The sequence below is a fragment of the Protopterus annectens genome, chromosome 1.part0 (assembly GCF_019279795.1).
Source record: "Protopterus annectens isolate FY-2018-M chromosome 1.part0, PAN1.0, whole genome shotgun sequence".
Taxonomy (NCBI): Eukaryota; Metazoa; Chordata; order Ceratodontiformes; family Protopteridae; genus Protopterus; species Protopterus annectens.
Window position 1 is genome coordinate 1409403544 of NC_056725.1, and position 27414 is coordinate 1409430957.

The window sequence follows — 27414 nt, forward strand, 5'->3', positions numbered from 1 at the left end:
GATTTACTCTCCATTAGCCCAGATTGTGCTTCAAAATAGTCTGAGAAGGGTTCTGTTTTATGTGAATAGAAAGCCTATTCTAGAGGAGGTGCAACCTCTGAGACACATCTTTCTCTCCAGGATGACCTCTTCATGTTGGAGATCAGGTTTAGAGACTGCCTTGTAAGTCAGATACAAATCACCCATCAGTAATTGGTAGTAAACTGAATATAGTGATAGGGCTTTTAATAAGTCTGAATATGTTAAGTCAGAAACCTCTGTGGACGCTCCAACTGTTGCAGGTGCCTGGCGAGGTACCTGTGAAAGGGTGCATTTTACTCAATTATTGGTCTGGTGAAGGTTGAGTACAGTGGTACTATGACATCCATAGATCTGGATGCCACGCCCTTACTTATAAGCTGAGCCACATAGAAGGATTTCCTCACCACCATGAACACATAGTGGCCAAAGTTTAAATTACTATCTAACTGAGTTCCCAGATGTCTCACCACTGGGTCCACTCTTAGTGGGAGTGCTATTAATGTTGTAATTTACAGGGGTATTTGATTTCCCAAAGGGTATTATTATGCACTTTTTTTGCATTAAATTTAAGGCCATGGCTCTGACACCAATCACTAGTCTGTGTTAGACCATTCAGTAGGATATCAACATCGTCTGGGGAGTCAATGATTGCCTCCAACTTGCAGTCATCAGCAAACTTGGTCAGCCAAATGCCATCTGCATTTGCCTTTACATCCAAGAAGTATATCCCAAACAGGTGAGGGCCCAGCACTGAGCCCTGTGGTACTCTACTGGTGACTGGCCTCTTGCTGGATGTGAATTCCCTCACTCTAACAACACGTGTCCTATCAGTGAGCCATTTGGCTATCCATCCGGTAAAGTAGAAGTTTATGCTCAATTTTGTGAGGTTTATCAATGACACCTGAGTGGGGTATTCTGTCAAATGCGTTGGCCAGGTGGAGGCAGACAGTATGCACTGTCTCTCCCTCATCCATAGCCTTAGTGACCTTCTCAAAGAAATCCACCAGACGTGACCTTCTCAAAGAAATCGACCAGACTGAGCAGGTAGGACCTGCCTTTGACAAAGCTGAACTAGATTGAGTCTAGAATTTAGATATTTCCTATGTCATTGTTAATCAGGTCCATGATTATCCTTTCCATAGTCTTGCATACGAGATATGAGACTAGTCAGAGTTATGGGTTGGTAGTTTCCTGGGTCCACTAATGTTCCTCCTTGTGCAGAGGGATAATTGTTGCTGTCCTCCACTCTACTGGGACAAAGCCTTTCTGGAGACTGTGGTTAAACAGAGATCTGAGTGGGTCTGCTAGGTCATGTTTCAAGGTATTTAATATGCACCCTATAATTTCATCAAAGCTCATTGATGCTGTATTTCTAGATTTACAGGACATAGTGATGACCTGTTCTTTTGTGATAACAGGTAAAGGAATGGTAGGGGGTATTTCATGCAGAGTGACCATAGGTGATAAGGGGGTGAAATCTGAGCTGAATTTATCATCCAGCAGATTTGCTTTTTCTTCTGGCTGAGTATAGGTAGTGCCACCCACAGCCAACTCAGTACATTGTTGAGTGTTTCCCCTTAAGATTTCAAACATAACTAAAATGCTTTATGTTTATCTTTTGCTTGGTAGGCTATTTTATTTTCATATTTAGCTTTTGTAGACTTGACTAGTTCCCTGATTTGCCTGTTGAGACAAATGAGGGATTTTTTATCTGTTGTGCATCCTCTCTCTCTTACTTCTAGACAGGAATTTCTTCCTTCTGTTGTATAGTCTATGCCAGGGGTCCACAAAGATGACTTATTTTTCCAGCTAGACTTGCGTTTAGTTTGTTCAGGTACTGCCTTTTCTATGCAGTCATTTAAGTGGTTGTACAGGGCATTCATGTACACTACTGCATAGGCCTCTGTGTATTCGGGGTTAGGGGGAGGTTTAAAATTATCTATGCTATCACTTAATAGATTTGCCTTGGAAAAATTCTTTAGGAGTATAGGATTTGAGGGGGGGGGGGTACTACTGTTACATTTATTTCAAAGGAGACTTATTTATGACCTGATCCTATGAATGAGGACATTATGTGGAGGATTACAATACACCCCATGTTTGTCAATAATATGTCAAGGATATTTGAGCCCCTAGTGGGAGTGCAGACCAGCTGTTCTAGAACATTTGCATTGACAAAGTCCAGAAATCTCTGAGCCTGTATGTTAGTGGTCATTTATGTTCCCAGTTTTTGGAGGTGTAATTAAAATCACTCATAAATAGTGTGTTGGGCTGAATGTTAAGTGATTCTAGTAACTTCAGGTATGTGGAGAGGTTTTCATATTTCATGGCTGTGAACCTGCAGCTAGTGAGGATGATGGTAGGGGATATTTTGTATGATAAGCTGGACAAGGAGTAGCTCAAGTGAGTCATCCTGCTTGACCAAACTAAAGGTGCAATTGTTTTTTTACGTAAATGGAAATACCTCCTCCTTTCATTTTTTTTCCTTTCTAGAGAGTGGTCTGAATGTGTGATAGGAATTATAACCTAGCACTGCTGGGGTGCTTTCCACAGCCTTGAACCATGTCTCTGTAACTGCACAGGCGTCAGCATTCTCCAGGCTGAGGAGAGCTTCCAGGGAGTGCAGTTTCTTGTTAAGACTCCTAGCATTGGGCAGTAGTACCTTCAGCTTGGCATTAGAATAATTTTTTATATTGGTAGGTCTGTTGGAATTTTCTGGATTGTTCCCAGGAATTTCAGCTTTTGATAAATATTCTCTTTCTCCTTCCTTAGCCATGTACTTTCTGTTCAAGTCTCCCAGCCTTTTTCCTTTATTTGCCTGGGGATTATACTCTGTACAGATAGACCAGAAGCACCCCTCTCCACTTCTTCAACTTCTTCCATTGTATGGAAAGCTTTCTACATGGCCCATCTCATTAGTAAGGGTCTCTCATCCAGGGACAAGGTGGTCATAACATCCCTGTATTCTTCCCTTATAAGACCCACAATTGGGTACAATGCCCCTTTCAGCATATACCTCACAAAGCACATGCAGCAGCTGGAGAGACCACAGAGGTTCCTCACCCGGAAAATCCAATGCCTCAAACATCTATCCTGCACAAATAGGCTAAAAGCCATGTTCCTCTACTCAGTCTCCTATAGACTCCTCAGGGGTTAACTCTGTCTGGCATACAAAGCAATCTCAGACCCTGCCAGTTGTATACACACAGTGCTCTGATGTTGTATACACACAATGCTTTGACACTGTATACACACAGTGCTCTGACGTTGCATACACACAGTCCTCTGACATTGTATACAGTTGTATACACAGAATGCTCTGACATTGTATACAGTTGTATACACAGAATGCTCTGGCATTGTATACAGTTGTGTACACACATTGCTATGACATTGTATACACACAGTGCTCTGGTGTCGCATACAGTTGTATACACACAGTGCTCTGACAATGTATACAGTTGTGTACACACAATGCTCTAACTTTGTATACAGTTGTATACACACAGTGCTTTGCTGTTGTATACACACAGTGCTCTGACGCTGTATACAGTTGTATACACACAGTGCCCTGACTTTGTATACAGTTGTATACACACAGTGCTCTGATGTTGTATACAGTTGTATACACACTATGTTCTGACAATGTATACACAGTGCTCTAACGTTGTATAAAGTTGTATACACACAATGTTCTGACATTGTATACAGTTGTATATACACAGTGCTCTGATGTATACAAATAGTGCTCTGACGTATACACACAGTGCTCTGACATTGTATACAGTTGCATACACACAGTGCTGTGATATTGTATACACACAGTGCTCTGACGTTGTATACAGTTGTATACACACAGTGCTCTGACATTGTATACAGTTGTATACACAGTACTCTGATGTTGTATAAAGTTGTATACAGACAATGTTCTGACATTGTATACAGTTGTATATACACAGTGCTCTGATGTATACACACAGTGCTCTGATGTTGTATACACACAGTGCTCTGATGTTGTATACACACAGTGCTCTGATGTATACAAATAGTGCTCTGACGTATACACACAGTGCTCTGACATTGTATACAGTTGCATACACACAGTGCTGTGATATTGTATACACACAGTGCTCTGACGTTGTATACAGTTGTATACACACAGTGCTCTGACATTGTATACAGTTGTATACACAGTACTCTGATGTTGTATACAGTTGTATACACACATTGCTCTGATATTGTATACAGTTGTATACACACAGTGCTCTGACATTGTATACAGTTGTAGGCACACAGTGCTCTGACATTGTATACTACATTGCTCTGATGTTGTATACAGTTGTATACACACAGTGCTCTGATGTTGTATACACACAGTGCTCTGATGCTGTATACAGGTGTATACACACAGTGCTCCGACACTGTATACTCACAGTGCTCTGACACTGCATACACACAGTGCTCTGACGTTGTATACAGTTGTATACACACAGTGCTCTGACATTGTATATAGTTGTATACACAGTACTCTGATGTTGTATACAGTTGTATACACACATTGCTCTGATATTGTATACAGTTGTATACACACAGTGCTCTGACATTGTATACAGTTGTATACACACAGTGCTCTGACGTTGTATACGGTTGTATACACACAGTGCCCTGACTTTGTATAGAGTTGTATACGCACAGCGCTCTGTTGTTGTATACAGTTGTATACACACTATGCTCTGACAATGTATACACACAGTGCTCTAACGTTGTATAAAGTTGTATACACACAATGTTCTGACATTGTATACAGTTGTATATACACAGTGCTCTGATGTATACACACAGTGCTCTGATGTTGTATACACACAGTGCTCTGATGTATACAAATAGTGCTCTGACGTATACACACAGTGCTCTGACATTGTATACAGTTGCATACACACAGTGCTGTGATATTGTATACACACAGTGCTCTGACGTTGTATACAGTTGTATACACACAGTGCTCTGACATTGTATACAGTTGTATACACAGTACTCTGATGTTGTATACAGTTGTATACACACATTGCTCTGATATTGTATACAGTTGTATACACACAGTGCTCTGACATTGTATACAGTTGTAGGCACACAGTGCTCTGACATTGTATACTACATTGCTCTGATGTTGTATACAGTTGTATACACACAGTGCTCTGACGTTGTATACACACAGTGCTCTGATGCTGTATACAGGTGTATACACACAGTGCTCTGACACTGTATACTCACAGTGCTCTGACACTGCATACACGCAGTGCTCTGACGTTGTATACAGTTGTATACACACAGTGCTCTGACATTGTATACAGTTGTATACACAGTACTCTGATGTTGTATACAGTTGTATACACACATTGCTCTGATATTGTATACAGTTGTATACACACAGTGCTCTGACATTGTATACAGTTGTATACACACAGTGCTCTGACGTTGTATACGGTTGTATACACACAGTGCCCTGACTTTGTATACAGCTGTATACACACAGCGCTCTGATGTTGTATACAGTTGTATACACACTATGCTCTGACAATGTATACACACAGTGCTCTAATGTTGTATAAAGTTGTATACACACAATGTTCTGACATTGTATACAGTTGTATATACACAGTGCTCTGATGTATACACACAGTGCTCTGATGTTGTATACACACAGTGCTCTGATGTATACAAATAGTGCTCTGATGTATACACACAGTGCTCTGACATTGTATACAGTTGCATACACACAGTGCTGTGATATTGTATACACACAGTGCTCTGACGTTGTATACAGTTGTATACACACAGTGCTCTGACATTGTATACAGTTGTATACACAGTACTCTGATGTTGTATACAGTTGTATACACACATTGCTCTGATATTGTATACAGTTGTATACACACAGTACTCTGACATTGTATACAGTTGTAGGCACACAGTGCTCTGACATTGTATACTACATTGCTCTGATGTTGTATACAGTTGTATACACACAGTGCTCTGATGTTGTATACACACAGTGCTCTGATGCTGTATACAGGTGTATACACACAGTGCTCTGACACTGTATACTCACAGTGCTCTGACACTGCATACACACAGTGCTCTGACACTGCATACACACAGTGTTCTGACATTGTATACACACAGTGCTCTGACACTGTATACAAACAGTGCTCTGACACTGTATACACACAGTGCTCTGACACTGTATACACACAGTGCTCTGACACTGTATACACACAGTGCTCTGACACTGTATACACACAGTGCTCTGACACTGTATACACACAGTGCTCTGAAACTGTATACACACAGTGCTCTGACGTATGCACACAGTGCTCTGACATTGTATGCACACAGTGCTCTGACGTATACACGCAGTGCTCTGACGTATACACGCAGTGCTCTGACGTATACACGCAGTGCTCTGACACTGTGTATACACAGTGTTCTGACACTGTACACACACAGTGCTCTGACATTGTATACACACAGTGCTCTGACACTGTATATACAGTGCTCTGAAGTTGTATACACAGAGTGCTCTGACGTATACACACAGTGCTCTAATGTTGTATACACACAGTCTCTGACACTGTTTACACTCAGTGCTCTAACGGTGTATACACACATTGCTCTGATACTGTATACACACAGTGCTCTGACGTTGTATACACACACTTCTTCTACTGTGGAGAATACTCTAATCCAGCAATCCAGTGTAAGTGACATTGGGAAATTGTATGCTACCCATTACAGTAAAACTTTTTAAAATCATCTATAATGTTGCATGTTTAAATACTGTCATAACATAATTTTAGATGTAGTGGGTGCAAAGTGTCTTTCACTTTCCATTAACATTCCAAACTTAAAAGATGGGCAGCAAAATTCTGCATTGGATCCAGGCTGAACTATGAATACAGAGCTGTACAAGAGCTTTCAAAAAAGGCGTAGACATTACATTTCATAAATGAATCTTCTAGCAACTGTTAAAGATGAAGGAGTAATCTGGGAAGGCATGTGAAATGGATATGGGTAGTGATACTTGTCAATAATTACAAATGAATTGAGGAAGGTAGCATTTTTTGCATCTAGATTTCATGAGATAAGTTCATTAGGGCTAATGGCCATACAAAGGTAGGATTCTAACACTTGGATGAGCTTATGACGGAAATAACTCAGGCACTCAGATGCATAAGGACAGTTTAAATATACTCCATGCAGGCTTAGATTATGGTGTCTGTTAACACCACTTTAATCTATGTGTATGGCAGTTCATAATTGCTGGATTCATACAGTCTGTATACATACACTGGACCAAAGTTTCTGTTGACAATACTGTACTTTATAGCATATTTAACCATCACCTTGTGTTATCAGTCTGGAAGTTGCTGCTGAATTATACAGGCCAGCTATTTTTAAAGATTCCTAAAAGGAACAGGCAATAATTCAGTTGTAATATCCGGAAATACAATTAATGATGATTTGAGATTTGGCTCTTAGAATCTAATAATAAAAGTGAAAATGTAGCTGGTAATATTCTTCACAGCAGGGGTGCAGGAAACCTAAAAAAAACACCCAATACAGGCAATTGGGGGACAAGTCTAATAAATGCCTAAATATTCATACTACTTTTAAATGGATGAGTTTAAGAGCCTATACAATTTATTGGAAATAATGGACCATAGGAAAATTATCCAAAAACCACATGTTCTACTGCACAGAATTTTGATTGCATGTTTATGTGTGGTGGATTGAGAGAAAGGGGCTTAATCTCCAAAACCACAATGCAGGGGAAACCCCTGTACTCCTATTAATTATAATCATCTCCAAGGTCAAAGAATCTCATGGTAAGAGATGTAATAGCTTTACAGTATCACTTGGAAAGGGATGTAATAACTTTACAGTACTGGAAACTGACTTAGTCAGTCTCAATAAATCAGGATCAGGCTGCTGAAATGACAATTTAAATCATACTGGATCATGATTTACAAATATACGTAGATTCTGTTAATGGCAAGTAGTCGGACCAGTGCGGTAAATACCAAAGGGCTGTGGACAGTGGAAAGCAATGTACTAAATGAAGGTGGGTAAACCAGTAGCAAACTTTGTCTACAGAAAGCCCACTGAGTAACACATATGAAGCCTAGTTCTAAAATAGGTACTGGACTGAATGTGTTATGGAGCTGTCATTCTAACTAAATCAGATTTGTCAGTGACTCCTTAATGCTTAAAACAGATGATAAGCTCAGTCTGTCTCTAGTGATATACTTTGCAGTGGTCTGCTGTTAACATCATTACAAAGGATCTTGACAACAGCCCCATTGAACAAGCCACTGTCAAGGAAATATCACTGAATGGAAATATTTAAGGCTTCTTGCAGACTGACTTTAGAAATATTAAATTATGAGTAATTCAGCATAATAAAAAACAAATAGTGCAGATAACAGAAAAATATGCAAAACTTCAGAAGGCCAAATGACAAATTTAAACTGAGTATGAGCATTTTTAAGATGTTTTGCCTGCTTTACCTTATAAAACTAGTTTTGAAAGATATTCTATACCAGACAGGTTATTTGGTTATAGAAGTGATTGGTAGAAATTACATCGTATGCAGTTCATCAGTCACAAAATGTTCATATTGCAAAAATACTTAGCTGCCTAAATACAGTTTAAAAAGAGTATTACTACTGTGTAAGTGTTTTGACAGGTTGCAAGCTCCCTTGCACCTTCACTTAGGGGAGTGTGTCCTCCATAAACCCTAGTTTATACATAATAACTCCGTGATTATACAACAATGGGGAAGGAATGCAACTCCAGATGCCACACTGTTATGCAATCATATCCAGTAGCCTTACAGCTTATCAACATATCTATTTTTTGATTATCTGTCTTTTGATTAATGGGTAGTTAACAAACAGGTACATCAATCAGAAGTAACAGATTTGGGGGTTCATATTCTGTGCATTTTATGTGATCTCTTGGACAGTAAAAACTGGGCTTATTTTATCACTAGTCAAAAGTCACACATTTAAAATATTTACTCAAAGTGCTGGTTAAAGATATTCAGATTCATCAAAGAAGTATTCTCAGCTGCATTTCCTTTCTGTATTGGCTTTTATATCATAAGCTCTGGTTGTGGAGCTGTTTAATGACAGTGTTGAGCAGAACACTGTTTCCACATGAAATGGATATTTTTACAAATGCGGTATTTACTTATTTTAGTTATTCTTTGTTGACCAGCTTGGTCCCACTAGGCTAGTGATCTTTTTTCAGGGGAGACCTGAGGTGGTATTTCTACTGCTAGGGGAAATTTGACAAGGGCACTGGAGAAACTCTGGAGAGGTTCCATGGAATCTTTTATATCTACCTGAGGTACCACCAACTCAAGCAGATCAGACCTTAATTTAAAATCTCACTGCAGTGTCAGCAATCCAATCACCTAGAGTGGGAACAGAACCTATAGCCTTCTGTTTTTCTAGCACCATAGGCGAGTGTGCTACATGTTGTGCCATTGGCACTGAATTTTAAAAAAAAAATCACATTGCAAGTATTGCAATAAATAAATGAATAAGAACTTACTTTATTTCATATTCTGCTTCCAATAAGCAACATGCCTATGGTCCAAGAAGGAAAATTCTGCATGTCCATATGGTAAGGGTGGGTGAGGGGCAGTGTAGGAAGATATGCAGAGCTAGAAAGATATGTAGAACATAGTGATTATATTTCATGTTAGCTGCTTCATGATGAAAAATAGGGAACACTGTTTTATTTTCAAGGTGTTTATATTTGACAGCAGTGTGTTTATTGATGCTGAGAGATTGGGTTTTCCAGCAGTGCTACTGTGCTGGACTGAGGAGGAAAGCTGCACTGCATGGATAGAAACATTTGTAACAATTTGTAAGGATCATTTTATTTAAGTTGACACCTGTCATCTGTGGGAATAGTTTCATAATTTCATAGTTTTAAGATTACTGCATATAGGTCATAGACTATTGCAACACAGGCTTCATTAATAAAGAATAAATGTTGGGAAATGACCAGATAATCTAATGAGTTCTTTAAAGATTACAAGGAGTTTCTTTGTTTTATCTGTATGAGCAATTTATTAATAACCTGAAATATAAATTTAGTTCTTAATAAGGTTCTGCATTTGCAACTTGAAATGTAGTTTATACCATGAGATATCCTACTTGATTGCAATAACTCAGTGTTTATCAAAAATATTAATTTGTTACCATAAATAACTCAATAATCTAAACAGAATTTTCCATATATCTAACAATAGCTAATACTGAATAACTTGAGTTTTGCTACACATTCTTGACTGGAGATGGTTTTAGAATCACTGGTAGCTTTTCTGAAGTTCCTTTGAACCTTCTCAACAAATAGGAATAAAATAAGGCACTATATTCCACTACAGCCTTTCACAAGTTATACACATTTGCACAATAACCATGGTATGTTTCTCCTTAGCCTTTGCTGATAGGTGTCCTAAGTCCCTGTACTCAATTACCTCAAGCAATTTAGTATTACTCAATTTGTATGTTTGTTCTGGTTTGAAAATACCAAAATATATTACTCTGCTCTTTGGGAGATTAATGTTTAGATCATGTGTATTGAACCACTCAAATAAATCAGGCTGATATGGGTTTAATGAAAATTCGTCACATGAAGATGTTAAAAATGCACCAATTTTGACATTGTCCTCATATTTGGCCATCCAATAACTATGTTGAGTAAGTAAGGATAAAAATGCAAAATTAATATAGGATACAAAATGGACCCCTGAAGGACTCCTGAAATAATCTCAGACTACTTGGAATACTGACCATGGACTTCAACACTTTATCATCTCAATAATGTATGGATCAATATCCAGTGTTATCATAAAGGTTTATTATTATTATTATTATCATTATGTGGAATACTCTCAAATTCCTTGGATATTTCTAAGCATACTACTCCATTTCTATGCCATTATAGAGAGCTTCACTGACAGGTTCATAAGATTGCACTTGTTGGTGAATATTGACCTGTTGCCTATTTATCATAAAACTATGATGTATGTGAGCTGAGCACCATTTATAATTTCTCTGTAAGTGGGTATATGTTAGTTGGGTGTGATAAACTGCAGGTGGTAAATGAGGAAGCTCTCTAATTACAAATTGTTCGGTATTATTCTTAAATACTGATGGCTCATTTGTTCACTTGTTCATTTATTCACTGATACATGCTTTATTCAGTTCTGAGTCTTGGGTGTGGGATCTGAGCCCATTATGACTCTCAGTGGGTACAAAGTACATAAACTAAATCTATATTATGCAGCAGTCCATTGTAGGATAAACTCATACTCACTCACATACCGTGCCTGTATCTATGGACAGTTCTGATGAGCCCGTCTACTACATATCTGTGAGACAGGTGATTAAATAGAAATACCCAACAAAACCTGACATGCATGCATGGAATATATGCAGATTCAACCTAGAAGGTGACTGATTCCTTTATTTCAGGTAATAAAATCATAGGTTATGACAGTTTTTTTTTTTTAGGGGATATAATATTTCAAGCTTGGGGGAGGTCACCCCAGATGGTATTTCTAGTGGGTCACTCATACAGGAAGATTATTCACTGCCGATTTAGTTGTATAGATTTGTGGATAAGTTGGAGATAATAAATTGTTGTGGCCAGGAGGAGGGGGTTACTACTATTATTTTAAAACACAGATATTTTCAGGAGCTCACATATCTTCTGTGAGATTAACAGCACTTGGATACTGGGCATCCTCAAATTGCTATTATAATAAAAAGTCTGAACTGGGGAAAGGTAGAACATTGTCATGAGACTGGTGTGATTTTTTTGTCTATTATGTGCAGAACTGCAGGTGTGGTTCATTTGACATCCAAGTAAAAGTCGATGCTCCAGTGACATATTATCTAGTTGTATTGATCTGCTTCATATGGCATTCACTTTCTATTACTGTTTGGGGAAGGTTTTTTCTGCTTTCACATAAAAAAAAAACATAACGTGCAGAAAACGAACAATTTTCTAGAAAAAAAAGTTACTGTCAAAGTATACTGACTAGGAAGGTGCTGGTAACTTGAGCATTGCAACAAATGACACAATTGACTATAAACAGCCCAAGGCAATAACTTCAAGGCAGTTTTCATGATGGCTACCTTTCTTTCTAACCGTCATCACTGACTAATTAATCAGTGTCCATAACTACATGAGATGAACCTGTAGGTGATGCAATTGATCCTATTTGGGTTAAGAACATGGCTCAAGACATAACTTGTCCAAAATATCAAAAGCAAACTAAAGAATGTTGCAGTATATTTTGCCAGATTTTTTAAAATTGTTTATGAAAATCGATTATTAGAGTCCCAAGCCAGTTACTTTCCTCAGTTTCTCCCCATGGTAGTGACAGCTTGATGGTATGTGCCTTCTTATCAACATAACGCAGGTGTTGAGTGTTTTTTATTGTGCTCTTCCCATTTCTGTTCAGCTCTCTACATAGTTTACACTCGGAGATGATGAAGGTGAGAGTTTTTTCACTCATCTGCACGTGTACCTTCCTGATGCAGATACAGTCTCCTCACCTTTCTTTGCTCATATCTGCTGAGGGACAGTGGTTAGTGCAGAAGCCTTCAATAATCTCTCAAAGAAGAAATCAGTAGACCATTGGCTTTTTTACCCTTTCATCTAGTTAACCCCCAAAGCTCCATGATGGTAGTCAAACCAGCAAAACTAACAACACAGATCTGCACACACCCTTTGCATAAATGGAGAAGCACTATTTAAAAATTACATTTAAACTATATATTATACATAAACTGAAAACTTACCCACTCATAAAGTCTCCAAATATGTACAGTCCATTTAAATTTGGCATCTCACAACCTCTGTAAATGTAGCCCCCAGTAACTGATCTCCCAACATCATAAGGATAGGCAAAAATAGGCAAGATATCATCTGTAACAGAAAGGTAGAAGCTCTGTATCAGTATTAACATAAACATCCACAGCAGGCTGCATGTGTGGTGTGTGTGTGTGTGTGTGTGTGTGTGTGTGTGTGTGTGTGTGTGTGTGTGTGTGTGTGTGTGTGTGTGTGTGTGTGTGTGTGTGTCTGCACGTGCATCTGTTTGTCTGTCTATCTACCTGTCTGTCTGTCTATCTGTCTGTAAGGATTCACATTTTTCTTCTGCATAATTAAAACAACAAGAGAAGGAACTCACCACAATATAAAATAAAAATATTTTAAGCTAAATAGATGATGATAATAAACTCCACCTTGACATGAACTGCAGTGTTTATTGGTTTATCGTTTGAATTCACACAACTTCACTTTGACTTGAAATGCATTATTTATTATTCAGATTCATACTTCTGAACACTTTATTTCATCTTGGGAGTTTTTGTACTTTCATTTATAATGTTCCCAGAACAGCAATGGATGGTATAGATGTAGCTGAGCTTCTTAAAATAATGTCCATGTGTGAACTTCTGACTGAAGTTACACTGATTTTCTGACTATTTCATATTGTACATTCACATAAAAATCATATCTCCTGATGGAATAAATAAATAGTCTATCATTCTAGTGGTAATCATCACTACCACCATCAACATCAGAAAATCAGTCTTTAAGATTAGTATTACAATACACTTGGTTTTATATATCATCCATATAGTTCCATAACACTACGAAATTACAGGCCAAGTCCTATTTACCCTGCACTTTTAAATTGCAAATTACAAACTTGCAGAGTCTGGTTAAGTTATACAAAATACTAATTTTCATATATCAGCACTAGACTTCAGATCTGTCTTCAGATGAGATGTTAAACCTACACTCCATGTCTGAATTAGTTTACCATTATGTGCTGTCACTAACTGTTGACCTTTAGCCTCTTCTTGGCCATTTGGAACATTCATTACCCATCATCAGGTTGAGGGTTGACTGGGAGGAGCCATCATTTAGGGGTGGTTCGAGGGGTTTTCTTTTATCCCTAGCATCTCACAATTACCTGGCTTGTGGAGTTGGAGGGGGCTGATGTGCAGTGAGATGTTGTTTTAGTTGTCCCTCACTTACACAAGGGACATTTCTAGCAAATATAAAATGACCACTACAAACAAAAAATATAAAATACAACCAGCCAGTGAATCCAACATAGGTTTATTGCAAAATCTCTGTCTCTGACGTCTCGGCCCAAAAAAAGCCTTCAAGGAGTAAAGAGCATCATACAAAACTTGTCTAAAATACTATAACCAATTAACAATTAAACAATTAAATGAGCATTCTCCAATTTAATTCTTCATTTAACCCATATGGGTACAGAGTATTAAATTTCAAAATATATACTGATTCCTTAGTTAAAAGCTGTTTTTTTAAGAAGACATTCATCACAAAATGACACATTTATTTTCTCTAAAATAGTTCTTTGTAACCCTTCACTATTACTATCATGAAATTGCTGAACATGTACTGCTATAGAGCTTTCTTCCTTTTTATTATAAATATCCTTTACATGTTCTAGTAGTCTCACTTGTAATGTTGCCATAATCCGTTCAATAATGTGGGAAGAAAGTTACCTTCGTCTTTATCTGAAGAAAGTAAGTCTCTTTCTGAACAGTTGGAAAAATGTATCTGGAAAGAGACCTCTACTTTCTTTAGTTTGTCTGGTTTGCAAAAATATCTGGATTTGGACATTACACTTAGAGGGTTGAGAGTATTTAAGGATCCGACTCTGCCCTTTGATCTACAAAATTCTTCTGATATACAATTTCATAAATGCTGGGTAGCAGTGGCACATAAATGCACTTTAGAGTGGGTGAATATCCTGTTAGAGCATGACAGGGTTAAGCAGAAAGAGTTAAAAGATCAGATTAAAAAAGTGTGTAATACTTTCTCAGCAGGCACACATGCCCAAGTGCTTGATGCTTTTCTCAATGACTTTAATGTAAAACTAAAAGATTATGAAAGGGAATTAGTTGAAAGGAAGAAGCAAAAACTACTATGAGATCTTCGTGACTATGAAAATGGGAAGGCGTTTATCTCAAAGGCCAATCGGAAGAAGGCTCGCAATCATGTGAGGTTTCAAAGGGCGGAAGATGGTTTTCAAATGAACAATTCCTCATTTTCAGCATCAGATGGACATCACACTTCATGTGATGAAGAGGCAGAAAACCAAGAGGAATACCCTGTTTTGCCACCAGCTCAACAACCGGAACGACATTATCAAACCTTTCGGAATGATACTAACAACTACAGGGGAGGAAGGCAAGGCAGAAAACATGTTCGTGAACAACAAGGACATTTTCAAAGGGACTCCTACCCCCAGAGGGGGTATAAAAGAGGTAAAAGAAAATTTGATACCTCGATTGAGTGAGAGTTATATCGTAACTCTTTCTGGACATGTCTTTTCTGATTGTAAGTTTGCAGTTTTGAACCGCGGCCTAAAATGTATTCCCACTGTGGTACCACGTATTTATGACATCAAATGTGATGTGTTTAAATTTAGTAGAAAACTACATCTAAAGTATTTTTTTTAGAAAAGCAGATATAGATGATAATTTGATAGATTGTAATGACAGTGTGAATACGTCGTGTAAAAGTCTTTTTACATGTGAATCTGACAGTTCATTTAATGTTTATTGTAGGTTAGATACTAGTAATGTTAACACGAAAAGTGTTTTTTTACCTCCATTTTTAAATGAAGTAGTTCATTTTTCCAATATGTTGAATTATGCTATTGAAGATGTGTTTAATAATTTTGTTAAAAATAAACAGCATGTTGATTTATAACTTGCCCATTACAGAATGGAAAGCTCTTCAAGCTTTAGGTAAAATGAAGGATGTAATCTTTAAACCCTCAAACAAAGGGAATGAGCTTGTCACTATGCATTATACTCAGTATATGGCTATGTGTATTGAACATTTAGAGAATGATAACATTTATGAGAGAAGTGACATGTTGGCATATAATGAAGCAATTGCTGAGTATGTTGAGTTATTGCATAAGGGTAATAGACTTGGTTATTTCTCTGAAACTGATATTAAGAAGAAGTTTAATATAGATGGATGTAAAATTACATATTTTTATTGCCTCCCCAAGATTCATAAAAATTTAAATAGCCCACTGGGGAGGCCTATAGTCTCGGGTTGTGAATATTTCACCCATAAACTATGCCTTTTTTACATAGTTATTTAGCACCTGTAGTAAATACTTTGCCATCTTATATTCGAGATATATTTGTTTTTTTGCAAAAGATTAATGATATTAAGTGGAACAGTAACATGTATTTTTTTACATTAGATTTTAAAAGTCTCTATACGAAGATCAGCCATAATTTTGGCATGGAGGCTTTGAGATTTTTTTTAGGTATTTCACCAGTGACAGAATATATAGTAGAATTGGTATATTTCTGTCTTACACATAACTTTTTTGAGTTTATTAATAATCTTTTTAGGCAGGGACAAGGCACAACAATGGGAGCTGCTTTTGCCCCCATGTATGCTAATCTAAGCATGGGCCTTTTTGAGAATGAATATATCTATAGGAATAAGTTTTTTTGTCAGCATGTTATTAGGTACTACAGGTACATTGATGATTTGATTTTTAAAGCTGAGGGGGGACAGGACTTAGTAACAGAATTTGTTAGTTCTCTATATAATAATAGACATGGTCTACAATTTGATGGCCTTAATATAGGAACACATATTCCTTTTCTGGATGCAGTCATTGGCATTAGGAATAGTTCTGAACTAATGATGGTGTACAGAAAATTTGATCAAGGTACACAGTTTGTTCATGGCCATAGTTGTCATCCTACACATACTATGGAAGCACTTCCTTATGGTGAGATGCTTAAAATATCTAGGTTGTGCAATAATATCTATGATTTTAAACAAGAATTGGGTAGAACTGTGTACATGTTTGCTAAAAGAGGCTACAGCCAAAGCCTAATTGAGAAGAGTTGGAAGAAATTATGCAACGCTTTTGACAAAAGAAATTGTCATGTTAGTAGACAGTCCTTGGACCATTATAAAATGACTGACAGAGAACACAAAGAATTTATTTATTTCGTTACAACATTTGGATGCTTTAGTTCAAAAGTTGTAGAACAAATAAAATATTATTGGAAGTACTTGTGTTCTTTGAAAAATGTCTCTACATGTCTTGATGGCAGGTTGGGAATCTCCTATAGAAGGGGTAGGAATATATAAAATTTTATTGTGAGAGGAAGATTTTGTATCCCAGCTATGAAAATAGATCAGAGGTTAAACATCAGGGGAAACACTTGCTGTAATAAATGCAAAGCTTGTAAATTTGTAGTAGAAAATTTTCCAAGAATTAATAATATTACCTTTGAAACTTGGAATAACTTCACTTGTGATACTGAGGGTGTTGTTTATGCCCTCAGATGCCCTTGCAATTTATTTTATATTGGGGAGACCAAGAGGGCATTCAAGGTGAGACTACTAGAACATGTAAGGGATATTTATAATAAAAAGGAAGAAAGCTCTATAGCAGTACATTTTCAGCAATTTAAGAAGTATTTTAGAGAAAATAAATGTCATTTTTTGATGAATGTCTTCTTAAAAAAACAGCTTTTAACTAAGGAATCAGTGTATATTTTTTAAAATTTAATACTCTGTACCCATATGGGTTAAATGAAGAATTAAACTGGAGAATGCTCATTTAATTGTTTAATTGTATAATTGTTAATTGCTTATAGTATTTTAGACAGGTTTTGTATGATGCTCTTTACTCCTTGAAGGCTTATGTTTGGCCGAGATGTCAGAGACAGAGATTTTACAATAAACCTGTGTTGGATTCACTGGCTGGTTGTATTTTATATTGCTAGCAAATATCCCTGTTGCCCCCACTCAAGCAAGAGAAGTGGTTTCCCTGGTCTTCTTTGGAGAAATCACACTTCTCCATGTGTTCCCAAATGCTGTCTATTTCCAGAACCCCCTGGGAGAAGTAAGCAGACCCCATCCCTTCACTCCTCTATCCCGGTCACCTGCTTCACAGTTAGGATCCATTCCTCTGCACCAGGACTCCAGCCACATCTAACTGGATTAGTGGTAACTCAGGTGGATGCAAAAGATTTCATGGCATGTAGCAAAAGCAGACGGGGTACTTTTCAAATCAGCTCCACATTTATACATTAATAATACACATTTACTTATTTATACATTTCTTAACAAAAATTTTCATCATCCCCCTACTACCCATTTTTGCCATGACCAGTTAAAAGGAGCAGGCAATTTCCTTGGTGTTCTGTGTCCTAGACAGCTTCAAAGAAAAAAAGAGATAATCAAGTATTTAACAACAGAGGCAAAAAATCAGCTATTCAAAAATATTGCATTTTATCATTTACAGACTGTTAATAGTTATCACATATTTGAAGTGATATTTGCAGTCTGAGTTTATGACTGTAAATGTTAGTCAGTTTGCTGAAGCTCAAGACAACACCACAAAGGCAAATCACTGAGAAAAACAGCTGCTGTAATCTGCAGAGATCAATAAAACCTATGCCATTTGTGAATCAGTGTGAGAACGTTGCCATTTGAAGAAAAGCTGCAGCGATATGATTACAGATGTGCTGAAGAACTCCATCTGTGTCGTTACATTGCAGACAATGGTCACTGCCTCATTCTAGTGATTTATGTAGATAAACTGATTGCTGTTCCACAGCTTGCAATGTAAATGAACCATATAATGTACTCAAAGTATCTTTCATGCAATCACAAGCCTGTCGCAAAGTATGGAATAGTTAGTTTTACAACATGCTAGCACCTCTCAGAGCAAGACAGGAGAACTTGTGCAGCACAAGGAAGCAGTACCTATGGAAGTGGCTGGACAATACAAACAAAATACATCACATTATTAAAGCGACATGTACTTACTGTCCATGCAGGTTGCATAATCTTGTCAAGGTGCATCCTGCCTCAGAATATAGCACTGCATTCTGTCTCTACACTCCTCCAGTGACAGTGCATTACTGCAGACGTCACGAGTGTATGTCCTTTGGCTGCTTCTGTGGTTACCGTACTCTCTACAGTCACATTACCTTTATTTCCTTTAGCTATTTTAACTGAGATACCTGGCATTTATAGTGCTTGTTTTTGCTTCATCTGTTATAAATAACACATTCCATTACCTAACCCTAGACTTCTCCTTATAGCATAGTAACTATACTATTTCATTTTCCATATGGATGCAAGTTAAATAATCTCAGACTAAAACAATGTTATACTTGAGTGTCACCCCTGAATTCATATTTTATTCAAATTTAGTGTCGGTAAAAAGTACTTAAAACAAACATTTATTTACCTCCAGCGCATGTTGCATACTTAACTCCACTCCTTGCATTTCTGGATGAATTCAGGTGTTGTAAATTCTCAAAAAATTTCACAGATGACTGTCAAACTGACAGGCTTATTTCACAGAGGATAAGGCTGCTCTGGAACAGACTCCCCATCCACATAAAACAAAGTTCATCCCTGTCCATATTTAAGCCAACTTGGATCTATGGATGGGAAACAGAAAATGTATCCGAGGACCACCCCCCTGTACTACTAATGGACAGAAGGAGCTCCTAAATGCTTTATTCCATGCATAGTTCCCCTCAAATTATCTATGGTATGACCCAAGTTATTCTCATTAGGAGTAATATATAACTATTTACCATAAGATGGGCAAGACCAATCTCTAACTAAATGGGATAGGCAATTTTGAGCACAAAAAGTGAAACTGGCTAGGGTAAATATGGCCTGCAAGGGCAGTTAGCCTAGTACTTACCTGTGAGCCTATGTTACCTTCTTATACAACCAGTGCTGCCTTGTAAAATCCATATGGAACAAGGAACACTGTCCTGTATAGTCACACCCTACAATGTCAGAAGCAAGTAGCAACACACAGGAAAAGAAAGAAGATATCAAATAATTACATATATAAGCAACAGTGGCATAATTATGTTTAACTAGTGGCTATATGAAACTTTGCACAAACAACAGCACTTTAGTGAAAAGATTTGAATTCATTCATGTGAATTAGGCAGATAAGCAAGAACATGTATTACTACAGAAGGAGGTTAGTAAGGAGAACACTTAGCAACAGTATGCAAGTAATAATACAGCTGTTCAAGAACTTCATATTTCTATGAACACTTTTCCAAGTCCTTGATATTGAATGAGAAATTCTAGTTTATGGGGAATGCACATATGTTTGTTGGGGATAACAGATGCTATAAACAGCTGTAACATTGTGTAAGTAAATGGAAAAATAAATTATTTTGTATGATGAAAATTAGAGGTCCTGGAAAGCCAATACCAAACTATGCATAAGCCTATTAGATGTATATTTTGTAGTAGGTTTTTACTGTTTGGTTCTTGGTTACAGACTGGTGTGCTCCCATGGAATTTTTTGGATTAAAAGTTATGCATTTGTCTTGACAACAGACATGTAAGAAAGGCTCATTCTTGATAACAGTAGGACTAAAACTGCCAACATAAGAGCTCTCATCAAGTAAAATTAAATAAAAGATTTCCAGGATACTGAGACCACTCCCTATGCCTCCAGATCTGTAATTAACCCATGATGTGTAACACAATAGGAAAAAGACACATACAGCAAGGAGGTGGAAGCTAGGCTGGGATGTTACTGAGGCTGAACCTACTCCCCTGGGTTTCTAATTATGGTAGGCACAAAACCTTTGTGTCTGATTGTCAGGTCTTTCTGGGAGGTCTCCCTTCTTCAGATACATCCTTCATGACAGCAGACACAAAGGAAGACCTTGACTATGATACCACATCTACCAAATAATGCCTCACCAAGGTTTTGAGGTAATACCTGGCAGCTGTAGCCCAAACATTCTCAAGAGCTCATCAAAGCCTGCACAGCCAAAGAAAGAACTGTAATAGCTAATGCTCTTGCAGAATACGCCTTTTTGACAGATGGAAGAAACTTATTGTGCTTGATATTAAAACATGTAATCAGAAAGCCATATGGTTTAGGCTAATTTTGATGCTTTCTAAATCATTTTTGAATGTAAAAGAGACAAACTGATTGCTATTTATATATACAGTATCTAATCTTCTCAAAATAGCACTTTAGTTGGTGGCAAACATCCATAGAAGGAAGGATCTATTCTCTAGGACTGGAGTGTTGGCAGACAGATTTATATACTGATAACGATTTGACTCTGGCTATCTTAGTCAAGAACCAGTGATTAGTATGACTAGATACGCCATTATTGTAGATGACCAGATACAGTGATTTGACAGGCAATTCTTACAGCACAGAAAACCACCTGGCAGAGATTACTGCAATATGAAAGAGAGTCTTCCATGAAGAATACTTTGTCTGCTGAAGACGCACAACTGAAAGGAGGCTGGGCAAACTTGGTAGTACTTAAGTGCAAATGTAAGATTTCTTATAGACAGTCTGTAAACTAGGAGGTTGAACTGAAGTGCTCATGAAAACTGGGTGAAAGATTTTAATTCACTGCTGTCATATAAAAATATATATCAATTGTATCTCAGTCTTCATATGGATTTCAAAAAAGTAAAACATGAAAACAAATTTGAATTCAAACATTTAAATAGCCCATCTGAATACTATAATACTAATTACAAATTGATAAATTACATTTACATCTTAATTTAAAAACTATCAATTTTCACAGATTAAGCATTTTTTATATCTAACAAATAATCTATTTTGTTTTACAGTTGCTTCATAGTACTGAATACATTATACATTATATTCTGTTCATTCAGATATTGTTTTGCCTTTTTGTCACCGTAAAGCAATTCAATATCAATAAACATTGACAGAATCATTTTTTAAAGATCCTGTAATCAGCATATTTTGGAATTAGGCAAAATGTATTAACATAGTAATAGCAATAAACTGCATCTTTACTAATAAAACAGATGACTTTTAAAACTATATGATAGTTCAATCATATACTGTAATTTTTCTTTATTGAAAAAAAAAAAAATACAATGTGTTCTATCCAATCGTATTATGGATCAGATCACTGAATTCCAGCTCATTGAAACAGCCTAATCAATCAGACCAGTTTATTGACATCGGAACTGAACAGCTACCTGCATTCTTGCAAATGGTAAAAATCTGGCAAACAACTCATTTATATATAGGGCAAATTCCAAATGATGTTTTACAAGGGACACTCACCTACTAGCATACAGATACGGCCTTTTACACTCTGTTACTTATAAACAGTAACTCCAGTCTTGCATAACCAGTATAGAGAGCAATTGCTACCACAAAAAGTGCTCTCCTTTCTTCATGGGTATGTAACCTCCCAGCATGATATTGTTCTTCATCACAGGGCCCATTAAAAAACACATCACGCTGATAATTTAGAAATCATATACTATTGCAGTTTAGTGAAATGAGACCCAGTGAAATAGAATGCTTCTGAAAAATGCAGACTAAATGCCATCCCTTTATCATATTATACTGACAGACAAGGATAAATATGCTAAACATGGTCAAATTAAGGTAAAGAAAAAAATGAATTTAATAAATTATTATAAATTAGCTAATATTAAATACATATGGTCAAGGAAGCTCCTGTCACATGGCAGTCTGTCTTCTATCTGACACAGTAGATGCTTATCCAGCAAAAACTGAAAAATCTGCATTAGTACAACATGACTTTGAGAAAACTGTGAGCTTTAGCCGGTTAAGACCTGCATGCTATCAACTTGAACGCATAAGTGAAGCTAAGTAACTTTTATCTGCACTTTTTAAAGTAATTTGTTTGTGTTGCATTGAGGAATATCTAGCTGGAAGCTGTGACTCTGTTTTTCAGTAGTACATGTGGTATTTTCAGTTAAGGTTTGTTAAAAACCTGCATAGCTAGTGATAGGTGGGGGTAGTTTCCTTCATTGTTATTCAGTTTCTGTCTTATACAAGTGGTACAGTGAATTATCTTCTGTTTAAACTGTGAGCTTTGGCCGGTTAAGACCTGCATGTTATCAACTTGAACGCATAAGTGAAGCTAAGTAACTTTTATCTGCACTTTTTATAGTAATTTGTTTGCGTTGCATTGAGGAATATCTAGCTGGAAGCTGTGACTCTGTTTTTCAGTAGGTTCCCGCCCATCCTCCCTGTTTTTGTGTTGGTGTTAATCTTGGTGGCTTTGAAACTGCCCGCCCCTCTTGTAAATTTGCACTTGGATACTCCTCCTGGGCCCATCTCATTTGCTCACTCAAAAAAAAATAAAAAATTTATCTGCTTTTACTGTATTTGTGTTTCTTCCTACTTTATTTTGTGTTTGCGTCATCTTAAAAGTACTCAATTGTATTTATTACTGCTTGGTGTAACTTACTCTAAGCCTTTTAGTTTAAGCACTTGGGCTTCAGACCAGTTGTTTTACATTAAGGTAGTGGCAGGACAGGTAGCTTACATCCTTCTAAGTTGGGAACTGTTGATTGAGGGCTTAGTATTTGTTATTCTAAAAGTGTATTAATTCTGGTTTAAGCACTTGGGCTTCAGGCCAGTTATTTTACATTAAGAGGGTTCGTGGTCTGCACTCTTGTGGGAGGAGAGGCTGGACTCTGCCCTTCTGAGCTGGGAATTTCTGGTTAAAGGCTTATAGTGCCTGCATATCTGAACTGCTTCTTACTAAATTGGTACACCTTGTTTGCTGTAGCATAGACTAGATCCAGGCTTGCTGAATTTAGCTTTGTTTGTATAACTTGAGCACTAATCCAGGCATTCTTTAAAGTATTCAATTGTATTTATTACTGCTTGGTAGTAACTTGATTAAAGTGTAGCTATCATTCTAAGTCTTTTGGATTAAGCACTTGGGCTCAGACCAGTTGTTTTACATTAGGAAGGTTTGTGGCCTGTACTGTGGTGGCAGGACAGGTAGCTTACATCCTTCTAAGTTGGGAACTGCTGATTGAGGGCTCAGTGTCTGTTATTCTAAAAGTGTATTAGTTCTGGTTTAAGCACTTGGGCTTCAGGCCAGTTATTTTACATTAAGAAGGGTCGTGGTCTGCACTCTTGTGGGAGGAGAGGCTGGAATCTACCCTTCTGAGCTGGGAATTTCTGGTTAAAGGCTTATAGTGCCTGCATATTTGAACTGTTTCTTACTGAAATTGGTACACCTTGTTTGCTGTAGCATAGACTAGATCCAGGCCTGCTGAATCTAGCTTTGTTTGTATGCTTGTTTGCTTGTTATTTCCCTGAAACGCTAATTCCACCTAAAACACGGCTTTTCAGCGCTTCTGTGGATCCCTAGTGACATCTGCATTGCTTACTGTAGTTATTTCCTTGTTTCACTTGAAAGAAAGTTACTGTTTGTCATTTTTGCATTTAAGTTACCTGTAACACATTGCATTTAAGTTACCTGGCACTTGCTCACTAAAGCAATTATATAAGTCAGCACTAAGCACTACACCCTCACAAACTCCCCTTGAGTACCTTGTTCCCCATTGGCCCTTTTTTTTCAATTATAAAGGAATTCCCAATACTATTCTAGCATGTCCAAAGGTCAGTTGTCAATCTCCTCTCTGGTCCAGCTGGTGAATCTGGGAATCCTGAGGCAATATTACAACTGCCTCATGTACACAGACAACCCTCTCCTCCTCCCAACAAATTCCAACACGTGAGAGATGCAACCATATAGCCAAACTGGAGGCTAAGCTCTCTCAACTCAGTACTGGTGAAACCTGTCAGGAGGAGAAGGAAACCACACTCACTACAATTCCAGTCTCACATAGACCTACCACGACAGCAAACCAAACACAAACACATAAAAACATACTCGGAGGCTCTAAATAAAAATCTGCCTAAGCAGCAGAGACCTCCAAAGCAGACACCCAAGCAACCGCTACCCCAAAACAAAACACATGCAACACATAGCTCACAAAGCCAGTGTGCCAAACAGTAACAGGCCTTAAGGCTAAACAACACACCTGATACGCTTGTAATAGGTGACTCTATTGTCAGGCACACTGACGTCCCGCTCACCCGGCTGAACAAGGAGAAGGTCACGGTGAGCTGCCTGTCGGGCGCTAGGATCCGCCACATAACACAAGCACTCAGGTCACTCCAAGGCAAGTACAAATATGACTCAATCATTGTCCATGCTGGTGTGAATGACCTGAGACGTACCTCCCTGGACTACATGAAAAGAGACATAGAGGAGCTCTCTGAGCATGTGGCCCAGGCCGGTATGACCCTGACCTTGAGTAGCATCTTACCCTCACCAAGAATGATACCACAATATGAAGACAAGATGATCAATTTCAACAATTGGCTTAAGTAATGGTGTCATTCAAAGGGGATCCAATGCCTGTCAGCCTGGGATGACATGCTCGACAAGCCACGATGCTTCACTAGGGATGGCTTGCACCTGTCATCCCTGGGCTTTCGGATATTGGCAAAGGCTCTTGCTACCTCCATAGTGCCTTTTTTAGGCAAGGCTCAAAAGACAAACCCACCTCCATAGGTATCACAAGGGATAAGAAACTAAGAGTAATGCTACTCAATGCCAGAAGTCTAAACCTCAAGATGCATGCACTCGAAACTCTCCTTAGCATGGAGAACATCGATATCTGTGCAGTAATAGAAACCTGGTTCAAGGATCCCGAGAGCACCCCAGCACTACCAGGTTATACCTCATACCATGCTTTTCGGCCCCAAAATTTGGACTGAACCAGAAAAGGAGGGGGAGTATCAATATTCGTCAAAGATACCCACACCTCTAGGTTGGTGGCACAGCACGAAGCATCAGAGACTATCCATGTGCAACTAACAGTGGGTAAAACTGCCTTCCAGTTTATAGCCTGCTACAGACCACCCTCCCAAACCCAGGAACCCCACTCGGCCTTCCTGAGAACACTGGAAAATATGAAGGTCTCTCCAAACACCATTATATTGGGCGACTTCAACTACCCAAACATAGACTGGGAGCATTACTCTAGCTCCAACACCCTAGCTCAAAGGTTCCAAGAATTTATAAACTCAAATGCTATGGAACAACTTGTTACCACTCCCACAAGAGGTGAAAACATACTGGATCTGATCATCACCAACATGGGGACTCTATGCTCTAGACCAGAAGTGTATCCCTCACTGGTAAGATCAGACCATAAACTAATCTCACTGGATATTCACATCCCGACCCCACCCCCTGCCCAGAAAACCACAGTGAAAAACTTCTCTAAAGCAAATTTCACACTCCTCAAAACCGAGGTGAAATCCTTCAAAGCCCCCAGGCCTGTGGAAAATACAGCCCAGACCGCAGAATCCTTTATAAACGCATTCTATGAACACCTTCAGGAATGCATGGATCATGCAATCTCAAATAAAACCAAAACCCAATCCTCCAAAGGTAGACATCCTGTCTGGTGGACCCTAGCCATAAACAAACTATAGAATAGAAGGAGGAAGCTACTACATGATAGAGCAAAATCCCAAAAAAGGGAAGGCATCTCTGATCAGTGTTAGCAAAAAACTACAGGCACTCATAAAATCGTCTAAGGCCAGCTTCGAGAGAAAAATTGCACAGGACACTAAGGATAATCACAAGGCTTTCTTTAGTTATGTTAGGAACCTGGGTGGGAATTCCCAGATATGCTCAGAATTAGTCCAAAATGACAAAAAAACACCGAACCCACAGACATTGCCAACATCCTAGCTGACAGGTTCAGCGTAATCTTCTCCCCCCCCCCTCCCCACCAAAAGGGCAAATATCTATCCCAGCAGAGTGCTGCCTCCCTGACATCTCAGATGCTCAGGTAAGAGCCACCCCCTCCAAACCAAAAAATACAGCATCAATGGGACCAGACGGTGTCCCGGGCTGCGTCCTACATGAACTCCAAGAAGAGCTAAACCCAAACATAAAACTACTGTTCAATCTCAGCCTTACCACAGGATATGTACCCAAAGAGTGGCATACAGCAACAGTGGTCCCTCTCCACAAAGGTGGTGCCTCAACGGATCCTGGAAACTATCGCTCCATAAGCCTGACCAGCTTGGTCTGCAAAGCTATGGAAAGGATCATCATGGACCTCATAAAAAAAGATATTGGGGACCTACAGACACTGGATCCTACCCAGTTCGGCTTTGTTAAGGGCAGATCCTGCCTCTTAAACCTGGTCGATTTCTTTGAAACAGTCACCAAGGCCATTGACGAGGGGAAGGTGGTCCACACAGCCTACCTGGACCTCACAAAAGCCTTCGATATGATACCCCACTCGGGCATTATAGATAAGCTCACCAGCTTAAATATAAACCCCTATGTCACTAGATGGGTTGCAAACTGGCTCAAGGACAGAACCCACATGGTTAGAATT

At 38.2% G+C, this 27414-nt stretch overlaps 1 protein-coding gene across 1 annotated transcript in view; it reads right to left on the reverse strand.

Moving 5' to 3' along the window:
* The window catches only part of LOC122798433 (HHIP-like protein 1), an 861110-nt gene that overhangs the window by 104504 nt on the left and 729192 nt on the right, over positions 1 to 27414 (reverse strand). Inside the window, exon 5 of the mRNA XM_044067362.1 lies at positions 12909 to 13035. Coding sequence (XP_043923297.1) covers positions 12909 to 13035 — 127 coding nt within the window. The remainder of the gene's footprint in view (positions 1 to 12908; positions 13036 to 27414) is intronic.